Raw genomic sequence first — 20,871 nt, 5'->3', positions numbered from 1 at the left:
TGAGTGTAAAGATCAAGTGTTTGTTTTTCTTCTACTCGACCGTCTGTCACATGTTAAACGATTTGTAAGAAAGTTAATCGATTTTACCAGAGTCAGTGTTTAATTCAAAAAAAATGTCTACATCAGGAATTATATGACCTTTTTCCCTAGTTTATGAACTCCATCAATACTGTTACCACAGTTATTAATTATAACTATACGCCATCATGGTTCTTCATTATTTAAAATTTGTCTCTTGCGAAAGACTTAAGAGAAGTGCTCATATTCGTGGTCTTTCTCGACCAAAAAAGAAACGAATTAAAAAAAAATACAACTCTTGTGCTTGTTTTGAATCAAAATGGTTTAAAACACAAATAGCATTACTTATTTGGCAAATTGTAAAATAAAATTTCACGGTAGCTGAAGACACATACAACCAAAAACTGTGTTTTGGAACATGTAGCTTTCGTATAAATTTTCACTGAGAAACCATTTAGTTGGAGCTGCTATAATATGACACAAGATCCTCTTAATAAAATGTTTTTAAAATGTGTAATGTTCACATTTTTATCCAAATGAAAAAGTGAAGATAATAAACAGTGATCGATTTTCAAAAAAAATTACAAACTATACAAATCTGCAAACAGGGTCATAAAACACAGACCCTCGAAAATTCCAGAGGTGGGATAAGGTGCCTTGGAGAAGTAAGCATCCCCTGTCGACCAGTCAAACCTGCCATGAGCCCTATGTAATGATCAGGTATACACAATATTCAGCAGTCATTTTGAACAAAAACAAATGCCTAACAATTAATATAAAACACGTCAGCTAAAATACGATCCAATTATAGGTTATATTTGCTAACATTACGACTATATAATTTACGAAACGCTGACTAAAAATATGAAAGGATTTATCAAGAATAGCAAAGGTAATCAATGAAAATAATATTTTACCCGTTAGCTTCCATCTTAAAGCTGAACACGACTTGTAAATAGGCATACTCCATTTTCGATATTATATCTACGATGCATCAACACCAGGGTATACTCTTCGTATTCGTTACAGCTGACTGCTTTATTGTCACGGGTATCGGCGTGGAATGACGACCCGTGTTCGTGCTGGTTATCTTGCATTACCTTTGTTTACATTTTATTGTAGTTACGTGGTATCTGTGTTTGTTTGTATAATGCGCTGACCTGTACAACTATAATTGTAAGTTTCTTTTGTATCTACTTTCCTGCATTAGACGAGGTATTACAGTTATTTTTGTCGCTACCGAGTGCTGTATAGCATACGTCCGTCTACACCGGTGTCGACTGATTATACTGAACGGTGTCCAAGTCAGGTCCTTTATATAGGGGTCCTCAGATATAGCGAGAATCTGAACAAAAATGGCGGACACATTGCTTTTACGAATCATGTTCAGCTTTAACAAAAAGATAAGTATCTTGCTGTTATTTATTGCCTTTATAAAATCACATGATTTATAGAGGGTGTTTCAGCAAACATGTCCCGACCTAACGGTTTCCAAAAATTGTTATGAAGTCTTTATGCAAGGAAAATTTTCCAAACATGTAAAGAACATACATGTATTTTTTTTTTTTTTTTTTTTACAGGCATTTTTAGAAACATGCATATCAGATGCATTTTCAATTTAACGTCATTTTATATAGCTTTAAGTTTAGCCGCCAAGATTCCCATCAACAAACTCTTTTTGTCTGAATGTCCCATATTTCCCTAAAAATGGGAAAAATTTGAAAATTCTTTTTCTAAGAAAGATGGTTCTTATTTGGGTACTTCTTTTTCAAAATATTATTCATAGGTAATGTTTTTCGATTCACAAAGCGCAGTTTAACCGCATCAATACATTTATCTCTTGTATTGTCCATTTAAAAAAAAAACTGACTTCCTGACTTTTGATGATGTAACTAAAATTTTAATAAACAATTATGATGTTGTAGTCATTTGTGTTTATATCATAAAATATATTGCTTGAGATCATACTGAAGAATGCAGTTGTTGCTTTGTAAATATTTTGTTATTCTGCAAAAATATAGATATCCAGAGTTGAAATACATATGTTGAAATAACCTGCATTATATAGTTCGAGTACTCTCAATAAATCATATATATATATATATAAAAATGAAGAATCCAAACTGATTTCCTGACATCTTCGCATAAAATAATTATGCTCCATACTGACAGCTGCATCCGATTTATTAAAACTTTTAAGATAATAGAGTCAGAAAAATTAAAAAAATTAAATATACTAAAACAATGCACAGTTTTCACATTAAATTGATAAATTTAGATGCAATGAAATATGAAGATAATGAACAGTATTCAATCTCAAAAGTCCAATGAAACGATACGAATTTGGAGCAGAGCAAACACGGACCTCAAAATTTAGAGGTAGGATCAAGTGCAATGGAGGAGTGAGCATCCCCTGCCGACCGGTCACACCCGTTGTGTACTCCTTGTCATGATCGGGAAACAAAAATCGGAAATATTTGTAGACAGTTTAGTGTATAAACAATGGCCTAACAATCAGTATGAAAAACTTCAGTCAGCATTTGACTCAATGACAGGTTGTATGTGCTGACAAGGTCATTGTATCCACAGAAAAACTTGCGAAAAGATGACTTCAAACGAGACTGTTGATATCCTTGTTTTGTCAGCTTGTTTGTCAATAGCTTGCCTGGTTTTAATTTGTTCATACGCAGAGTAATTTGAATGTTCTTGAATATTAAATCAAATTTAAATCACTCTAAAAATTTTTCCTAAGTTAAAAATCATTAAGATTTTGATATCCATTTTTTTTTCATAATTACTATTTGCTTTGTAAAATAAAAAACGTGAAGATAACGAAGCAACCAATAAATTTCTTAGGTTTGATCTTTTCTTATGAATCTTTAAACATTTTAATATTCTTGATGCTAGGTTTTATTTGTCTCAAAGATTTGAAGGATTCTAGTACTTGTAACAAGTATACATGTATTGATCGAGATGACTCGATGTGCTAAAGTTAAATTCTTAAGGATCAGCTGAGTGTCAGGTGTTAAGTGTCAATTACTTCGAAGAATTGTGCGTCATTCTGTTTTAAAGCTACTCGAAAAACGTATGTATATTTAAGTTAATTCTGCATACTTAATCATTGCATTATCCATTATTAGTCTTAAATAAGGTAAGATTATTTCGAGTTGGTAAATATCCACTTGTATTAAAATCACGGTAAGTCTTCAATCTTCTGTAAACAAATTGCAATTATTTCCAGTTCCAAAATGTTTAAAATGGTCATTGCTAATTTCCCAAACTTATTAATTCATTGTAGCATATGCAACTGAACTTTTTATTATCCGTGTAAATTATGTTCCCTCCTATCATTTATTTGTAGGTAAACTTATAATGCATTTAGAGCCCTTTCTTGTTGTTTTGTTGATCTTCATTATAAATGAAGGTAAGAAGATATTTTATAATTTAGTTTAAAAAAGAACTTTAATCCAAACAGTAGTTTAGACCTAGGAAATGTGGGGAAAAAAGATTAAAACCCCAAATTTGCCATACCTTTATATTTTTTTATGAACAATGTTTACTTTTCTACATTGACTCATGAAAGTACGGATTTTTTTGGGGCTAATTTTGTAATATTCAGCATATTCAGCAAAAACAATTATCCAAACAGTAATTAGTACCTAGAAAATGTGAAAATAAAACGATTAAAGCCTTATTTTACCATACCTTTATAATCATTGATTTATGAACAATATTTTACTTTCATACATTGTCTGTAGAAAAATACGGACTATTTTATTGTATTTTTTGCTAACTTTGAGATATTCGGCATATTAAGCAAAAAAAAAAAAAAAAAAAAAAAAAAAAAAAAAAAATCCAAACAGTAATTAAGATGAAGAAAATGTGAAAATAAAACAATCAAAAGCCTTAATTTATCATACATATATTATCTTTGTTTTATTAACAATATCAGGTAATAACAATAACTTTTATACATTGACTGTTGAACTTACGAATCATTTTATTGTATTTTTGGTAACTTTGAGACAATCAGCATTTGACGTGGATTTTGTTTTCTCTTCTTTTTTTTCAATGTAGTTTATTTTCATTTTCATAAATACACTTTTACCTTTATGAAATAAGTTTAATCAGTTAACAAGCACGTATTATATTATTACAAATTAAATTGACTAGGAAAGCTTGCAAATAAAACCTTGTATGAAACTATAAACCTTTATACCTTCTTAGGATTACCAAACTAAAAGATGTCTGAAATTACCAAACATGTAATTGGTCATTTAGGAATATAAAATAAGATAAAATTACTACACTAGTTTTGGTAAAAACTGTTATTATTAGCTTTATTGATAGTAAGAGGTAATTTCTGGAAGCAATATGAATGTAGAAGCAAAAGTTGATTCAATGTTGAACACCGAGTCATAAATTTATTTTCGAAGTTGATATATTAAACCTTTCATTGACCATTTTGAAACAGAAGTTAAATTTTGTTTGTACATTTAATAAGACAGAAGAAGCGGATATTTCTCGCACACTAATTAAAGTTCGTTTACAGTATAAACATTATTTAGCGTAAATATTTTCTATATTTTCGTAAGACACGATTCAGTTTAATAGAATGTCTTTAAGATCAGGTCAATTAAAAGTGAGGAACAGATATGTATTTTCAAGTCTTACAAGATAGATTTATCTATTTAGATTTTATTTAAATGATATTAGTTTTCTTAATCATTTAACCGTGTTTTATTTTCAACGTTGAAGCTATATTGAACATTTCAGTATTAAGAGAAGACTACTATATATAATTTTTTAGTCTTAAGCATTTATTCCGATATTTCATAACTACAATTTCTGTATTTTGTTTTCCAAGGTGCATCACTCTCAGTGAAGGTTGATAATGACAAGGGAATGCTGAAGAGTACCCCTGATAGCCAAAAGTTCAAAAGGTGAAATATGATTGATAAGCAAAAAAATTTTTTTACAATGTTTGGTTAGTAGATGAAATGTATTTTTATAAGAATATGATTCATTTGTCTTGCTAGTGGTAGAAAGGTAAGGATTAAACATGTTTTCTGGAATATATGTTTTAATTATCCGTTTTGATTTTAAACGTGGTCCAAAACAGCTCAATCAGCCGCCACTCTGCTCATGTTACAGTTGCAATAGATAGCGTCTCACATATTTCCTTTCCTCTTTTTACTTCACTATCCCCCTTTCAGTATTTTTTAATTTATGGATGTTTGTTATACAAAAATATTCTACTTATTTCAATATATGAAAAATAACGTACGAGGTTCAATTTGTTATCAGTTTCCGTCGATCTTCAGCTATATACCATTTTTCACCTTTTGAAGGAACTAACTTAAATAAGTCATTTAAGGGATTATGCACAAGGCCACAATAAATTAATTCTTTGTTTTACACCCACTTACAGGTAGGTTTAAGAAAAATTCAGTTAATATAATGAACACAAGTTTATCAAATCCGCAACAATTATTCCCTGTATTTAATGGAAATTTTGCAAATTCAATTTATTCTAAGGCTACGGTAGTTTTTAGAATGTGTTTGTTTGTTTTTTTTTTTTTCATTCGGATGGGGGGGGGGGGGTTACATTTTAAAAGAATAAAGAGACGTATTTAACAAACATATATTGTACCACGACCTAATGTGATTTTTCTCTCCCCGTGTGTGTGAATCTTTGTTCGAGTGTGCATGTTTGTGATGGGAGAGGGCACCACCATGGAACCCAATCTTTTCGGAAATTGCTGGATCCGCCCGTTCTAAGTAAATATTTCCAATTTTGCAATTTAAATTATAAATTAAGCATAACCTGAAGACTATCAAAATATACTAAAAACAGTGTATAATAGGAAATGACATGAAATCAATGTTCCAATTCCTTTTGCAGTTTTAATACATTCATTGATTCAATAATATTATTCTAAATCAGTTGATAACGCGCTATTTGATTGGATAAAAAATTTGGTTTAAGTCTTATAGGTTGTATCGTCACAATATGCGTATCAGCTTGACGTGATATTTCAAAATCATTTTTGAAGGAAAATCGTCATATGCTATCTGATAGGCTAAGGGAATAGTACATATATAACAGGGGTTCTGTCTATAAATATATGCTATATTTGGTCAGGGGTCCACTTATATTGCTTAATTAAGGAATTTGGTTCAAGAGGATAATTTGTCAAATCTTCAGTAAATTTGGAAGAGGAGGTATCATAATTGAAAACTTCTGCGTACAGAAATTCTCTCAAGTATGGATTAAAACATCCTGGGCGCACGTGAACGTGTGGTCGTGCAGTATGGTCCACGTATTCCTCGGAATGGTATCACATTCGACGTCTCTCCATAATTAGATTTACGAAATTCATGTTATCTAAAAGGCACGTTAAGGCATGTACAAAGTATGCTGAATTGCGTGCCTGAATTAGTGACAATTAATTGCAAGTTTAGACGAATCTCAACCATATTTTTATTTTCATCACATCGTCAACGATATACAAACATATACAGCATATTACTTTTTTCAAAAGTTGAACTGAACCATAAAAATTCTTAATTTGGTTTTTTTTTTAAACAAAACAGTTTTTAAGGAACTCATATTTGCAGGCATAGAGAAAAAACGACAAGGATGAACTTGGTTATCCATTACCTCATGAGATTTCTTAGCAGAATGCGACGTAATGGATTAATAGAGGACTTGAGACCACTGGGAGTGACTACATTAAAAAAGTACACAAAGGAAACTGGGAAAAAGAATAAGTAAGAATACTGTCTATACAATCACTAATTCAAATTTAGTTTCTACTGTGTTGAGTAAGTTTACTTTGTTAACTAGTTATATTTAACTAAACAGACACGTAAGATATTGCTTCATTATTCAACAGTGAATATTGCTAAGCATTTAGTGAATTTACTAATTTTCATTCCTCCATTCCACTACCATAATTTCTAACTGATTTGACAAGTAAAATCACCTTGTTAAGCCGGTTAGAATTGAAAACAAAAGATAACATCAAGAAAAGTTTACATGTCCAGTAATTAACAATAGATGCATATATTTCGTTTCAAACACAACACTAGTAGGCTTCAGACATGAATTTGAGGGGAGCAGGGGGATTGGCCATACAGGGGTAAATAGTTACAGACACAGTTGATTCTATATTTTTGGAACTTCCAATTCCATTTTAATATTTGTCAACACCCCTTCTTTTATCAATGTTTTTTCTGCTCCCCTTTCATCTTTTACACCTAGAAACACAAAATCATTTTTTCGGGCAAGGCTTAGGATATGCAATATTGAAAACCTAAATGGATGTTACCAGCCCACAAATGCTTGAAAAAAAAAATTATCTACAAATTGTTATTTCCTCTATCATTAATTCAAAATGTTCTTTTTACAGCAGGAAGAGGAAAAGGATTGCCAGAGTCACCAGCAACTAAATAAATAAACAACAAAACAATGTTAACATGTATTCAGTTGTATTTGTATATTAAAAGATGTAAAACTATGTGTCAAGACTAATGTGTCATGTGCATTTCTTTATATATATTAAGGCGTTGTTCGAAGGCTTTGAAATTATTGTCCAGTTACAAAATTATCTTGTAATATTTTCACTACATTGAGAAGAGTAAGCATTTTAGATTAGCTGAGAAAGGTTTTTATTCATTTATAAAATTTTCATAAATTAGTTGGAACTACGTATACATTGTAAGATTATGTAAAAAGTTAAGTCATATTTCTTCCAGAACATTTTTTTTTTCAAACACAAGAGTCATATTTTTTACATTGCTTCACTCAATATATAAAATTTCATGATATGTTTTTGAACTATTTAATACTTTCGTGTCTTTCGTGTCTTTTTAAATTATCCTCCTTTAATACATTGTCAGCATTATGTAAAAGAAACGAGACGGCACAACTTACTTTCATCGTCTTCACATATCCAGACATAAATCTATTTATTATCTAATGAAAATATTTGAGATTTAGATGAAGATACACACAAATGAAACCTTAAATCGCATGACCTATAAAGCGTACGTTGTCAGGAGGATTATTTAAAGTAACTTTTCTTTATATATGAAACCGTTAAACTGTGAAATATATAGAGGATATTCAATGTTTTGTAGATGAATATGGAAATTATTTCACGAGTGGGACAGGATTTTTTTTATATTTTCACGAGTGCGAAGCACGAGTGAAAATATAAAAAAAAATCCTGTCTCACTCGTGAAATAAATTCCATATTCATCTACAAAACATTGAATTTTCTGTTTATTACATTTTCTTTGATTTTCCCTTTGCCTCTGTCTTTTCTTATCACAGTGTCATTGGCTTGACGTCATAGTTGAGCGGTTGAGACGTCATAGCATAGCAGTTGTGAGATTGAAAACATTACATAGCATGGATTTTAACAACATATTTGGGAAGAAATTTGCCGTTTTAGCTCTATCAAGATGGTTAGTTACTAGCTCTATCTTATGACAGGCCCGAAATTATTTTCTACTTATTTGACATCCCTTCACCCTGTGATAGAATATCATTTTGGTATCCTTTCACACTGTGAAAGAATATCACTTTTATTCAATAAATATATCACAGTATTTCACTGTTGAAAATGTAATAAAATTAACTAACAATCTCGATGACTCTCTGCTCTGTAACGAAGACAACTCTGCTCCATCTGTTTTAGAAGGACTGGGTTCGTCTTCCCTCTATTGACCTGTATAATGGTTTTTCTGTGCTTTTTAAGGCCTGTTGTCAAGAGCTCCTCTAAATCATCTGTGAATCTACAGGTGTATTTGGTTCCAGTCTCTTTAACTCATAGAGTATCTGTAATATACACGAACTATGCTTTTTTATTGTATAAATTTTAAAACAAGTGACCATTTATAATTAGGCTCTGGAAATCCTAATTCAGTGTGAGTGTAATTAATATTTTCAAAGTTAAATATTATCTCTAAATGTTCCCCAAGTTAAGAATATTCCTTATAAATATCCATTTATCATTGCTAAAAATGACTACAGTCCCTGAAACGTTCTACTTTCCCACTTGAACGGTGAGCGAACGCTGAACGAACGGTGAACGAACGCTGAACGAACGCAGAGCGAACGGTGAGTGAACGATGTGTGAACGCTGAACGCAACTTGGTGAACGATGTGTGAACGGTGAACGGTGAGCGAACGCAGAACGCGAACGGAGCGCAAACGCGAACGCAAAGTGAACGGTGAACGAACGGTGAACGCAAGATGAACGATTTATTCGGAATGCCTCTGATCTTTTCCTTGCACTGAAACTATTCTATTGTATGTATGCCTGGTGCTAAAAAATAAATGAATAATAAATAAATAAACAAATCAATGAAAACTGTCCTAAGAAAGACGATACATGCACATTAAGTAAAATTTTTGTAATTGTTACCAAACGCTGTAGTAATCTAATTGTAAAATAAATATGTTTATTCTTATTTGATATATAAAATCATTATAAATAATGTGGATTTTAGAAGAGCAAACTACGGACTTATAGAATGAATTACAACGGTTGTAACAACCATATATATATATATATACATGTATATCCGTGCCAAGGCGATTCCGTGTAAAAAAAAAAAATGAGAAAAAAAAAATAAAATATTTTACAAAGGTATTTGGACGTATTGCATAAATACGCCAGTATTTTAAATTTTTAATGCAATAATATACTGATGTGTCAGTTTTTTTTTTTATGATGATTTATTGAGCAGACTTATACATGTATCTGTAGACATTTCCCGGCCGTGATTATACTCGGACAACATGATACAAAGAGGCATTCATATTATTTTTTATATATTAAATTTTCACAACTTGATATTTAAGTAATATGCTGTCATAGTTTTATTAAACAGACAAATGAGAGAGAGAGAGAGAGAGAGAGAGAGAGAGAGAGAGAGAGAGAGAGAGATTCGGTTTTACCCCCCCCTTCCTCAAATGTTTGTACCTATATCAAATAAAAAATCTTATTTTTTTTCCAAATATATCAGGCAATGAAAGTAACCATTTTTATCAAAAAATCCATTTGTTTTACAGTCATAATCGGTTTTTATTTTCCTGCTTCAAGTTGACACGAAGTCCACGTGCTTCACCTGTCAATCAAAATCATTCGACACTGTGCAGGTGTGAACGTCTCGTCACACCGAAGGCAAAGTTTTATTATTTCCAAGAAGTTTTAAGTTAAACATTTTTTCTTATCATTTCTAGGTCTGATTCCAACACTTCTAAAAAATAATAAATGAATAAAATACATTGGGAATAAACACTTGGAATGATTAAACCGCTTGAATTTGAAATATATTCCCTGCCAATTTAAAATATCACCGCCGGCACATGTATATTTTGAATTACTATTGTTTAATGACTTTGTTTAGATGCAAGTTTGTTTTGAGACTGAATTTTTTGTGCTACAAAACACATTAACTTCTTTTTAAATGTTAATTAAAATATACTGGACATACATGTACTAAGTAACCGATTTAGAGGGAAGGGGGGGGGGGCTCTTAATCATATCGAATGGCAAACATATAAAGATACGGTGAAAAATATCATTACTGGAGAATCACTTTGGTTATATTAATGATAATCATGTTACATGTATAAAGGCATTTCTCTCTCTCTCTAATTAAAGACTTTATATATGTAAAGTAGAAAAAAATTCTATAATGTATTACGTTTTAAACATTTTTTTTTTCAATCCCCACTATCAATTTAATTCGCTCTAAAGATATTTAATTAACTGGATATCCATGGTACTGTTTATAATCCTCAGAATTAGTTCTAACATGTATTTCTGTATTATTTGAAAAAAAAATGTGTTAGAAATAAATATTTTCGTATTTCTGATAATAATGATTCTTTAAACACGATATGTTAACTATAAAATTTAAAACCTGTAAATCCTTACTTAAAAAAGATAAGTCCTTTCAGTTCGGAGTTCCGAATGGCAATAAAGACTGAACGATAACTGAACGCTGAACGCAAGGTGAACGCAAAGTGAACAAACGAAGAGCGAACAGTGAACGCTTTGTGAACGGTGAACGCGAGCGCACGGTGAACGCTGAACGCAAAACTGTGAACGAAGAGCGAACGGTGAACGCACGGTGAACGAACGGTGAACGCACGCTGAACGAACGCTGAACGAACGGTGAGCGAACGGAAAAATGGGAAAGTAGAACGTTTCAGGGACTGTATATTAAATTTATGAGTAATTATTAAGAATTTTCTCTGAACATTATTGTTTTAACTTCAGTTATTGCATATATTTCTCATGTTTTTAAATGATAGTAAGAAAAGTAATTACACTACCCCATACAAATATCTATTTTAGAGGTATCGGGTGGAAATATTCTTTATTGAAACAGACAAAACGAAATAGTTCATCATTACACCTCAGCGGTATTGGGTGAAAATATTGTATTGAATCATACAAAACAAAAAATAATCATTAATACACCTTTATATATTCTTTATATGTCCTGATCAATATAAAAATCGGGATTTTTTGCTCCCTTAAAGAGCCTCTAAGATGTCTGTCACGTTTAAAGTCACCATTTCGCAAGTATCATACAACGACCTTGTTATACATTAAGTCGAATGCTGACTGACTTTGTGAGGCTATTATTTACACATTGATTTTTTTTCTTTTTGCCCAATCATGACAAGGAGCCTATAGAGCGAGTGTGCCCGGTCGACAGGAGATGCTTACAACAGCATGGTACCTGATCTCACCTCTTGATGTTTTCAGACTTTCGTGTTTGCTCTGCTCCTGATTTGTATTATTTAAATGGACTTTTGAGCTTAAATACTGTTCGTTGTCTTCACATTTAGTCCATTCACTTTGATTTGACTATTTTAACTCGATGTCCAAAACAAGCTATAGTTAAGGCACAGAATTGGTAGAGAGAGGGGGATATATTATCACCTAATCCTCTCCTTCTTTAAGTAATGATTCGAAATGCAAAATACACTATATAAATTAATAGTTTTTATCAACTATCAGTTTGATATTTTCAAGCGTATAAAGTTGGAGAAAAAAGTTTGAAGTCAGTTGCTATGTAAAAGAAGAATACATTTTATTTTTTGCAATTGAGTTTCAACTATAATGTCTCTTGATGGAATTCCAATATCGGATAGTTAATTTATTTACAGGCCCTAGATAGGTGTCCAAAACAAGCTAGACAGAGAATATTTGACACGTGCATTACCTGTACAGAATGTGTGTGAGAGAGATGGGGGGGGGGTATTATCATCTAATCCTCTCCTCCCTTTAGTAATCATCCGAAATGCAAAATACGCTTGATAAATTATTGAATTTTATCAACCACCATTATGATATTTTCTAGCTTATAAAGTTGAAGAATTTTTTTTATTTGAAATCAAAGTCATTATAAGAGTTTAAAATACAGCATTTATCAAGAAAAGTAAAATTAATCAATGACATATAAAATCACAAGACTCTTATAATTTAATTACCCTAATAAATGAAATATATTAAAAAATGAAGACAATTAAACTGATTTCCTAGTTGGCATCTTCGCCTTAAATATTTTTGCTACATAGAGACAGGGGCATCGGGTAGAAAAGAGTCGCAAAGAGTTACGAATGAAATATACCTGGAAGACGCACATTGTTAACAATAATGGTAACTTTAGGAGAAATAACTTCAATTAGCAATTGTATTTTTTTAATATGTAGCCAAATTGATTCAAATTTAATCTTTTAATTACTTTTAACATGTTTTCTTTGTAAATCTATTAAAATTTTGGTTTTTTTCCTTATTACATATATATCTGCTTGTAAATGCAAGCCATTAAACATTTGATGCTTGACCTTTCCTTATGAATCCTAAATCATTTTGAAGTTCTTGATGCTTGTTTTTATTTGTCACAAAGATTTGAAGAATTCCAGTACTTGTAAGCTGACTCGGAGTGCTTAATTTCCGAAAAGACTTTAATTCATAAGGGCCACACTAATATGTGTGAGTTACTCCAAAGTATTTTGCGTTACAAGCATTCCATTGTCCAGTCTCTAATGAAGTAATTTTACAAGCTTCTAAGACTGATATTCCTCCTTTGAGTTTCCCATCCGTTGATTTTACTCTGTCCGGAGAACGTTTAAAAGAACTACATGTGCCATACACAAACTTTCTGTGTAAACGTGTAGCGCCGATACAAACGCCTTCTTTAGAAGTTCTTGACATATCTAATAACGAATGCAGTAAAACAATGTTAAAATGTTTGAAATGGTCATTGCAAAATTTCCCAAACTTATTAATTAATTGTTGCTTTTCCTACAGAACTTTCTGCAATATATGTTAATTATGTTCCTTCCAAACATTTTTTGTAGATAAATTAATAATGCATTGGAGGACCTCTCTTGTGGTTTTGTTGATCTTTATAATAAATGAAAGTAAGAAAATGTTTTATAATTCCGTAAAAAAAAAATTTAGCCAAAAAGTAATTTAGATCTAAAAAAGTGAAAATAAAACTATTTAGTCTCTTAATTTACCATATCCTTATAATCGTTTTGGTTTCATAAAATAATGACGGAAGTAGGAAGAATTTTATTGTATTTCTTTCTAACTTTTAAGATATTTATCAAATTCATATTTAGCAAAAAAAATTTTTTTTAATTCAACAATGTATTTTTTCAGCTACTTAAGATACACTTTTAGGAGTATTAATTTAGTTTTATTAGATAACGAGCACATATTTTATTATCACATATTAAATTGATTATTGCAGTAACAAAGGACAAATCTTGAGAATAAAACGTTTTGTAAGGTATAAAATGTATACCTTTCACATATTGCCAAACTAAAAGATGGCTTAATTATCAAACTTGTGATTGTTTAATTTTTAACTTAATTGATAGTAAGAGGCGATTAGGCCTTCCAGAAGAAATGTTAATGTATAAGAAGAAACAAAGTTCAATGTTGAACATCAACCTTTAAGTTGACAATTTAAACCGATATACTAAATATTCATGAGACAAAAGTTAATCAAGCAAATTCAAAGAATTGTGGTCCCCAGCTTTCAGTGTCTTAGTGGATGGGATGCCATTATTTATGGCATATTGTGTCAAATATGAACGCCCTATTATATGTCATTCAAAAGTAATCACCAAAGTTAATTTTTTTGAAAATTATGTCAAACATGACGTCAAGGTCAAGAAGTCAAAAATCATAACATCCTGGGAAACATCTTGTCACAGGTAATGCACGTGTCAAATATGAATGCCATATCACTTCTCTTTCAAAAGTCATAAGAAAAGATAACATTTTTGAAAAGTAGGTCAAACTTCAAGGTCAAGGTCACAAGGTCAAAAATCATAGTTTATTTAGAATGGTCTTGTCACAGGTAATATACATGTGTAATATGAAAGCTCTAACTTTTCTCTTTTAAAAGTTATGACCAATTTAAAGTAATGTTATTATTTTTTTTGGAAAAAGGTCAAACTTCAAGGTCATTGGGTCAAAAACCATAGTATATTTCGAAAGGTCTTGTCACAGGTTATGTACATATGAAATATGAAAGCCCTATCTCTTCTCATTCAAAATTTGTGACAAATGTTAAAGTTTTTGTGACAGACGGACAAACCGACAAACGAATGAGATTTAATGACCCCTCGCTTTTGCGAAAGCCGGGGACAATTATTTTTGTACATGCAATCATGTGGAATTGAAGTTGAAACATGTAAACTTCTTTATTGCTTGGTAGAATAGTACTTTTAGTATTTGACAAAATTTAAAATAATGTAAACCTTTAATTCTACGAGTTTTAAGCACAAGAGTTTTACAAAAACGATCCAGCCTGAGGTACTGTTGATAAGTTTACAAACATTATCCAGTCTAAGTTATATTTATATATTCTAGGGATGGCAAATTTTAATTGAGAAACCGGTTACTAATACAGCGCATCTTTCTAACAATGTTATAGTTTAATTTGAAGTGTGGACATCTATGTTATACTTTAATTTATTTTTCTTTCACTGGGACCGAAAATTCCGGAAATTGCCGAGATTCCAAATAAAGAGGAGAACGATCAGATAATAGTCACGTGTTCATCTTTGGGGGGTGGGGGGGTGGGGGGGGGGGGGTCGTCCTCCTGCATCACTCTGGTGGATATTCCGGGGAACATACTTAAAATCAATGTTTGTTTCCTCTACAATCGACTCTTTAACTCAAACGTACACTGTGGATGCTACGTTAACATTACAGTAAACAAAGAAGACAACGGAAAGACCATCATATGTATGACAAATAACTCAGCTGTATCCTCTGATCTTCAGTCATCTCAGAGGCTGACGGTGATCGGTAAGCTGTGATATAAAAACACTTACTACAATTATTATAAATGAGGTCTTACAAACGTTGTAACGTTTTTGTTTCAGGTCCACATTTTTCAAAAAATTCATGAAAACTTTCTCTATCAAACCGATTCTGAGTTGTTTACTGAAACTTGCCAGTTTTACATATCTATGACTTATATTAACTCAATCAAAATCTACTATACATTGCTTCTCCTTTGTCCAATAATAAGATTTCAAACACATAAGTGATGTATGAAAAACAACTCTGCACCGTTAATACGTACTTCCAAATATCAAATGCATCGATATAGATGTAAACGAGAAGACTTTTTACATGCATACTAAGGACAAAAAAATACCAAAACACAAATACCATTTCACACACACATATATATACATGTATATATTTAGGTTATTTACTTTCGCGATTTTATTTTTATATTTTTAATGTTATTTTGCAATTGATTACGTAATACTATATATTTTTACAAGCAAGTTTTGTATAAGGATGAGTTATACTTCTTACATGTCAGGAAAACGTGTGTTAAATAAAACAAAGCTATTAATACATGTATGTACCATAGGGTCATGCTGTATTTAATATGTACCGGAGACATCTTAGCTAATGAATTAAGAGAGTACTGATACAGACTGGGCCGTCTAACTGAAGTAAGATGAAAGGAAAACACACAATACTGTAATCCACATATAATTCGCGTCATCGTTTATTTGCGATTCTGCAGTTTAAAATCAATCCGTGACGATTAATTTTCTCGACATCGGAAACCTTCTCTTTAAACACACAGTAAAATAAATAATTCGCGGCGATCAATATTCGCAAGTTAAAGAAGGTCGCAAAACTCCCAGATATTTATCACAAGTGAATAAAAGCTGGTTTACAGTAAAACATTTAAAAAATCATAGAAATACTAGATTGTCAATAAGTAAAAAAGTTTCGCAATAAACGTACGTTTTACCCTTAAAACTGTAGTTAATATTATTTTCAATATCTTACGGGGGAGCCCGAGTCACAACAGAGCTTATGCAAATCTTCTTCAACGGGTTGTACATGTAAATTTTTTTTGGCAAAATAAAGAATGCAATAATCATTATATTTATTTGATGTTAAACTTCCAACCATATATAAATAAATAGTGCAAATGTTTATAAAGATACACGTATTCTATTGATATAATGGAAAATTAATTGGTTTCAGAGATTTCCCTCTAATTCCCATACTGGCATCTATCTCCACTCTTCTGTTTTTCATCTGTGCCGGACTTGTAACTTAAATCATCCTCAAGAGGACGTGTAATAAAAGAGACAAGAACTTACAAAACATGCTCAGATTTCTGAAAATTCAATGTTTTGACATATATTTGATTTTTTTTTTTTTTAAATTAGTGATATGCTGTTTCCAAAGATATGTGTAAGTATAAATTTTTAATTTTTTATGTGATTTGTTTTTCATTTACTATGATCTCAGTTTTTACAACATATTTATGTTCCTAGAAATGAAGATTACGTCATGCAGAACGTCACTTAAATAAATGATCATCAATCAGGACATTTGTGCAGATCAAAAAAATATTTTCGGTTTAAATGAAAATGCAAATGAAAGGTGAATAAGAACTACTGAAAAATCCAAATATTCCTTTACAAAATTTTAAACAGATATATCAATGTTTGTACTTGTACATGGTATCTTATGAAAAAAATAGTATCCATAAATTATATTTCCAAATAATGAGGCTGACTCAAAATTTATTTAAAATAAATCAATTACCTTCTTCTTAAATTTCTAGAGGTCTGATCCTCCTTCGCACACGCATGTACGATAAAGAATATTTGATGGGAGATACCTTACTTACAATTAGTTCTCTTTCAGTAACTAGTGCTTTCCCTCCCATGTAATCACTTATTTCATTATTTCTGCATACAAATTGCTTACTGAATGAGTTTGTGAGTCTGGGTTTGTTTAAAACATTTTCATCTATGTTATGAGCCATTGTCTTCATGTATATGCGTTTCAGCATAAAAAGCAAAATCATAAACCAAATGTCTATTATACTTTTATTTTAAAAGGATTTCAGTGGAAGACATATTGAAAGGTACAGTGTGCATCTATAAGAATTTTTGTAATAGTTTTTCTGAAGATTAAAAATTTATTTTATTCTGTTTATTGATGCCTTGCCTACTTGCAGTCTTACAGAAAACGAAAAAAAACATCGAAAACAGAAATGTGTATGTCGTTGTTGTGGAAAACAATGAAGGTAAAACAAATAATACAAAGAGCTAGATTTACTTTGTATATAGAATGGCCCCGATCATATATCCTATAAACCGAATGAGACCAATCGTCCCATTTCAAACATCAATATAAAGCAAAGACTTATTTCATGTCCTATGAAAAAAAAAAACTTTACTTAGAAAGCCCATGTTTTCAAAAGAACTTTGTGAAATTCTAACGTTCTTGATTTTTGAAGAAAATGGGTGTAATTGAGCATCTTCAACAGAAAACTAAAATATTAGCCCATCCTTCGATACAAAAAGTGAATCATGGACAATAGTCCTCTGAAACAGTTTTTTACATGATATATTTGAACGTTTTAGATAAGAGGTTGGGGTCTATGCAAAATATTGAAAAACAACTGAAAAGTTTGTCATCTTTTTGAAGAATTTATCAGGATTTGTGGATAATGACACAAGTCATGACGTCAATATGTGGACGAGCGAGAAAATTTCGTCCTTTTAAGATATGAAGTCACCAGGATTTCAGGTGAAATTAAATGCATTTTCAACTGAGCAGTTTTGATTTTCTTTTTCAGAAATTCACAGGGCTAAAAATGCTCTAAATGAATCATGTTCTTTGTATCCTTCGGATGAGACCGTTTAAACCGAGGTCCTGTGCCGCAGTAGGTACTGGCCCGAAAAAGATCCCTCACTGCTCAAATGCCACAAGTACCGAGTAAAGGTCTAAATTTGCAGCCCTCCATCGGAAAGTTGTGGCATCTCAATATGAGTGAAACATTCTGGATGATACATTAAACAACAAGCAAACATACTCTCGTAAAGCTTAACATACCACTTGACCGAAATTTAGTAGCGAGCTTCTCTACATTTCCTTATATAGACAAATGTTACCGATTCAGTTACTTACTTTCAGTTACCTATACTTATATTTAACTGAAACCTATGTCATTTTAAAATTATGATATCTAACTTATTTATAAGTAAATTTTCAATGTAAAAGATTTTAAATATATACCTTATTTATTTTGTTTTACAGATTTCAATATTATCTCAATATTTCATGAAGGTGGAGACTTATTGACTGTAGTGCAAAGATGACCACAAAGTATTATTGATTCACGTTTGAATACAACTCCGGGAACAAAAAATGAAAAGATATGTATTGCACACGTATAGTAATTTCAGACAAAAATGCTGTAATTAAAAAAATAATTTTAAAGCTAAATACAAATGCAAACGTAGGGGGGAAAAAATATAAATTTCGATTTGCTAGTTGTTGTCTTTAAGTGGTGTATAAGTGCATTGTGGCTACGCACAGATTACGCACTTCGGAAAAATTTCCTCAGAAATCGTTAAATGTGGGACAAAATCAACGCAAATTGAAAAAAAAAATCATAGTGCGTTAAGAGTGAACATCAGTATTTTTACCATGGAGACACTTGACGCAATTTGAAAAATAATATGAATAAAACAAAAATGTTGGACTTAGATTTGTAGTAAAAGCCAGCATTATGTTGTTATATTTCTTTCGAAAAACTGATGAATTGATCTCCTCTTATCGAGAACGAGGAGAAGACATGTAGAAGGTCCCTCAGCCCAACTTTTTATCTTTATTTTCCGAGATATATGTATTTATTACATTTTCAACAGTGAAATACTGTGATTTATTTATTGAATAAAAGTGATATTCTCTCACAGTGTGAAAGGATACCAAAATGATATTCTCTCACAGTGTGAAAGGATATCAAAGTAAGTAAAAAATAATTCCTGGCCTGTCATAAGATAGAGATAGTAACTAAGCATCTTGGTAGAGCTAAACTGCAAATTTCTTCCCAAATATGTTGCTAAAATCCATGCTATGTAATGTTTTCAATCACACAACTGCTAAGCTATGACGTCTCAACCGCTCAACGTTGACGTCAAGCCTATGAAAAAAGAAAAGACAGAGGCAAAGGGAAAATCAAAGAAAATGTAATAAACAGAAAATTCAAAGTTTTGTGGATGAATATGGAATTTATTTTACTCGTGAGACAGGATTTTTTAATATTTTCACTCGTGCTTCGCACTCGTGAAAATATCAAAAAATCCTGTCCCACTCGTGAAATAAATTCCATATTCATCTACAAAACATTGAATATCCTCTATTTACATAACTGGTATGACATTGATTTACTTTCTCTCCAAAAATTTGAGTTAATGTAAAATAGATAAAAAAAAAAAAAAAAAGAAGAAGAAATAATCTTCCCTAAAAAAAATAGCCACCCTATTATATAAAGGAAGAGAGACTCAGGGGCTATATCGCTGATTTAGCCAACAATAGCCAACTAACTATACCTTAGCCAAAGTAACTTTACAAAATCAAATGCAATACATATCAAAAGAAACATTTGCAAAATGAATTAATATCTTTGCCATACCTCTTTATACTTACCAAATAACTGTTTAAAAAAAAAAAAAAAGGCCACCATTTGTGTGCGGGATTAAACAATAAACAACTACACCTACCGAACTTATTACAGACTGGATAAAATAAAAAAGAAAGCAAATTGTGCTATTAAACAAACATTCCTACATTATTTCTAAAAGACTTTTTCCTCTTATAACAGTTACGAGAACCTTTGGGAACAAGACAACCTTTATTTTTTTTTCTCAGATCTTGAAGTGACGTCTCACCGAAAAGTTATCAAACCAGATTCAATTAATTTTTTGTCATATCTAAAACTTGCAAGAATATTGACTAAACCGTGCACATTTTTTTTCAAAGTGCGTTAACTTGGTCCCAATTTTAATGCGCTTTGAAAAAAAAATACAAAGTGCATAATATTTCAAAGTGCGTTTTGACAGTGTATGAATCAACAGGATAGACATTGAACATTAAACAAAATTAAAGCGGCAAACTTTTAAACGACTCAACACTTGCTAATATTAACCATCCTATAAAGCAGTGCTTAAGACTGCAGGCAGACATGAAACTCTTCAGATAAACAAACAGTTTTGAAGATTGCAGAGAGACATATACATGTAATCTCATCTTTAAAATTCTAATTATATCTCATCTGATATGAATTCAAGAAAGAAAATCTTTAAAGAAACACTTGATTGATTGATCTCAGTTCTATATTAAATACATACATATACTGTTTAGCCAAAAATCTAATACCTATGTGATATTATGGACAACCTTTTAGTATCAATATTCTTACTATTTTGTATTGTTTGATGCTCGGGTTTCTCAT

General features: G+C 31.1%; 2 protein-coding genes across 2 annotated transcripts in view; both read left to right on the top strand.

The window, feature by feature from the left end:
• Positions 1-20,871, top strand: part of LOC133195682 (hemicentin-1-like) — a 70,206-nt gene that overhangs the window by 30,732 nt on the left and 18,603 nt on the right. The gene's annotated exons all lie outside the window — the stretch shown is intronic.
• Positions 3,198-7,551, top strand: LOC133195684 (uncharacterized). Its single transcript, XM_061331590.1, has 5 exons — positions 3,198-3,216; positions 3,380-3,442; positions 4,886-4,961; positions 6,640-6,792; positions 7,434-7,551. Exons 2-5 carry the CDS (start codon positions 3,391-3,393, stop codon positions 7,471-7,473), a joined length of 321 nt encoding a protein of 106 aa, XP_061187574.1. The 5' UTR covers positions 3,198-3,216; positions 3,380-3,390; the 3' UTR covers positions 7,474-7,551.

The sequence above is a fragment of the Saccostrea echinata genome, unplaced genomic scaffold, assembly GCF_033153115.1.
Source record: "Saccostrea echinata isolate AGI-Se365-2 ecotype Australia unplaced genomic scaffold, CSIRO_AGI_Sech_v1 ptg000029l, whole genome shotgun sequence".
Taxonomy (NCBI): Eukaryota; Metazoa; Mollusca; class Bivalvia; order Ostreida; family Ostreidae; genus Saccostrea; species Saccostrea echinata.
Note: the sequence above shows the minus strand (reverse complement) of the source record. Positions and strands in the feature narration are given on the sequence as shown.

Coding starts and splice junctions, on each gene's coding strand:
- LOC133195684 (XM_061331590.1), top strand. CDS start 3,391: ATGCATTTAGAGCCCTTTCTTGTTGTTTTGTTGATCTTCATTATAAAT. Junction 3,443..4,885: donor GATCTTCATTATAAATGAAG/GTAAGAAGATAT, acceptor TTGTTTTCCAAG/GTGCATCACTCTCAGTGAAG. Junction 4,962..6,639: donor GATAGCCAAAAGTTCAAAAG/GTGAAATATGAT, acceptor TCATATTTGCAG/GCATAGAGAAAAAACGACAA.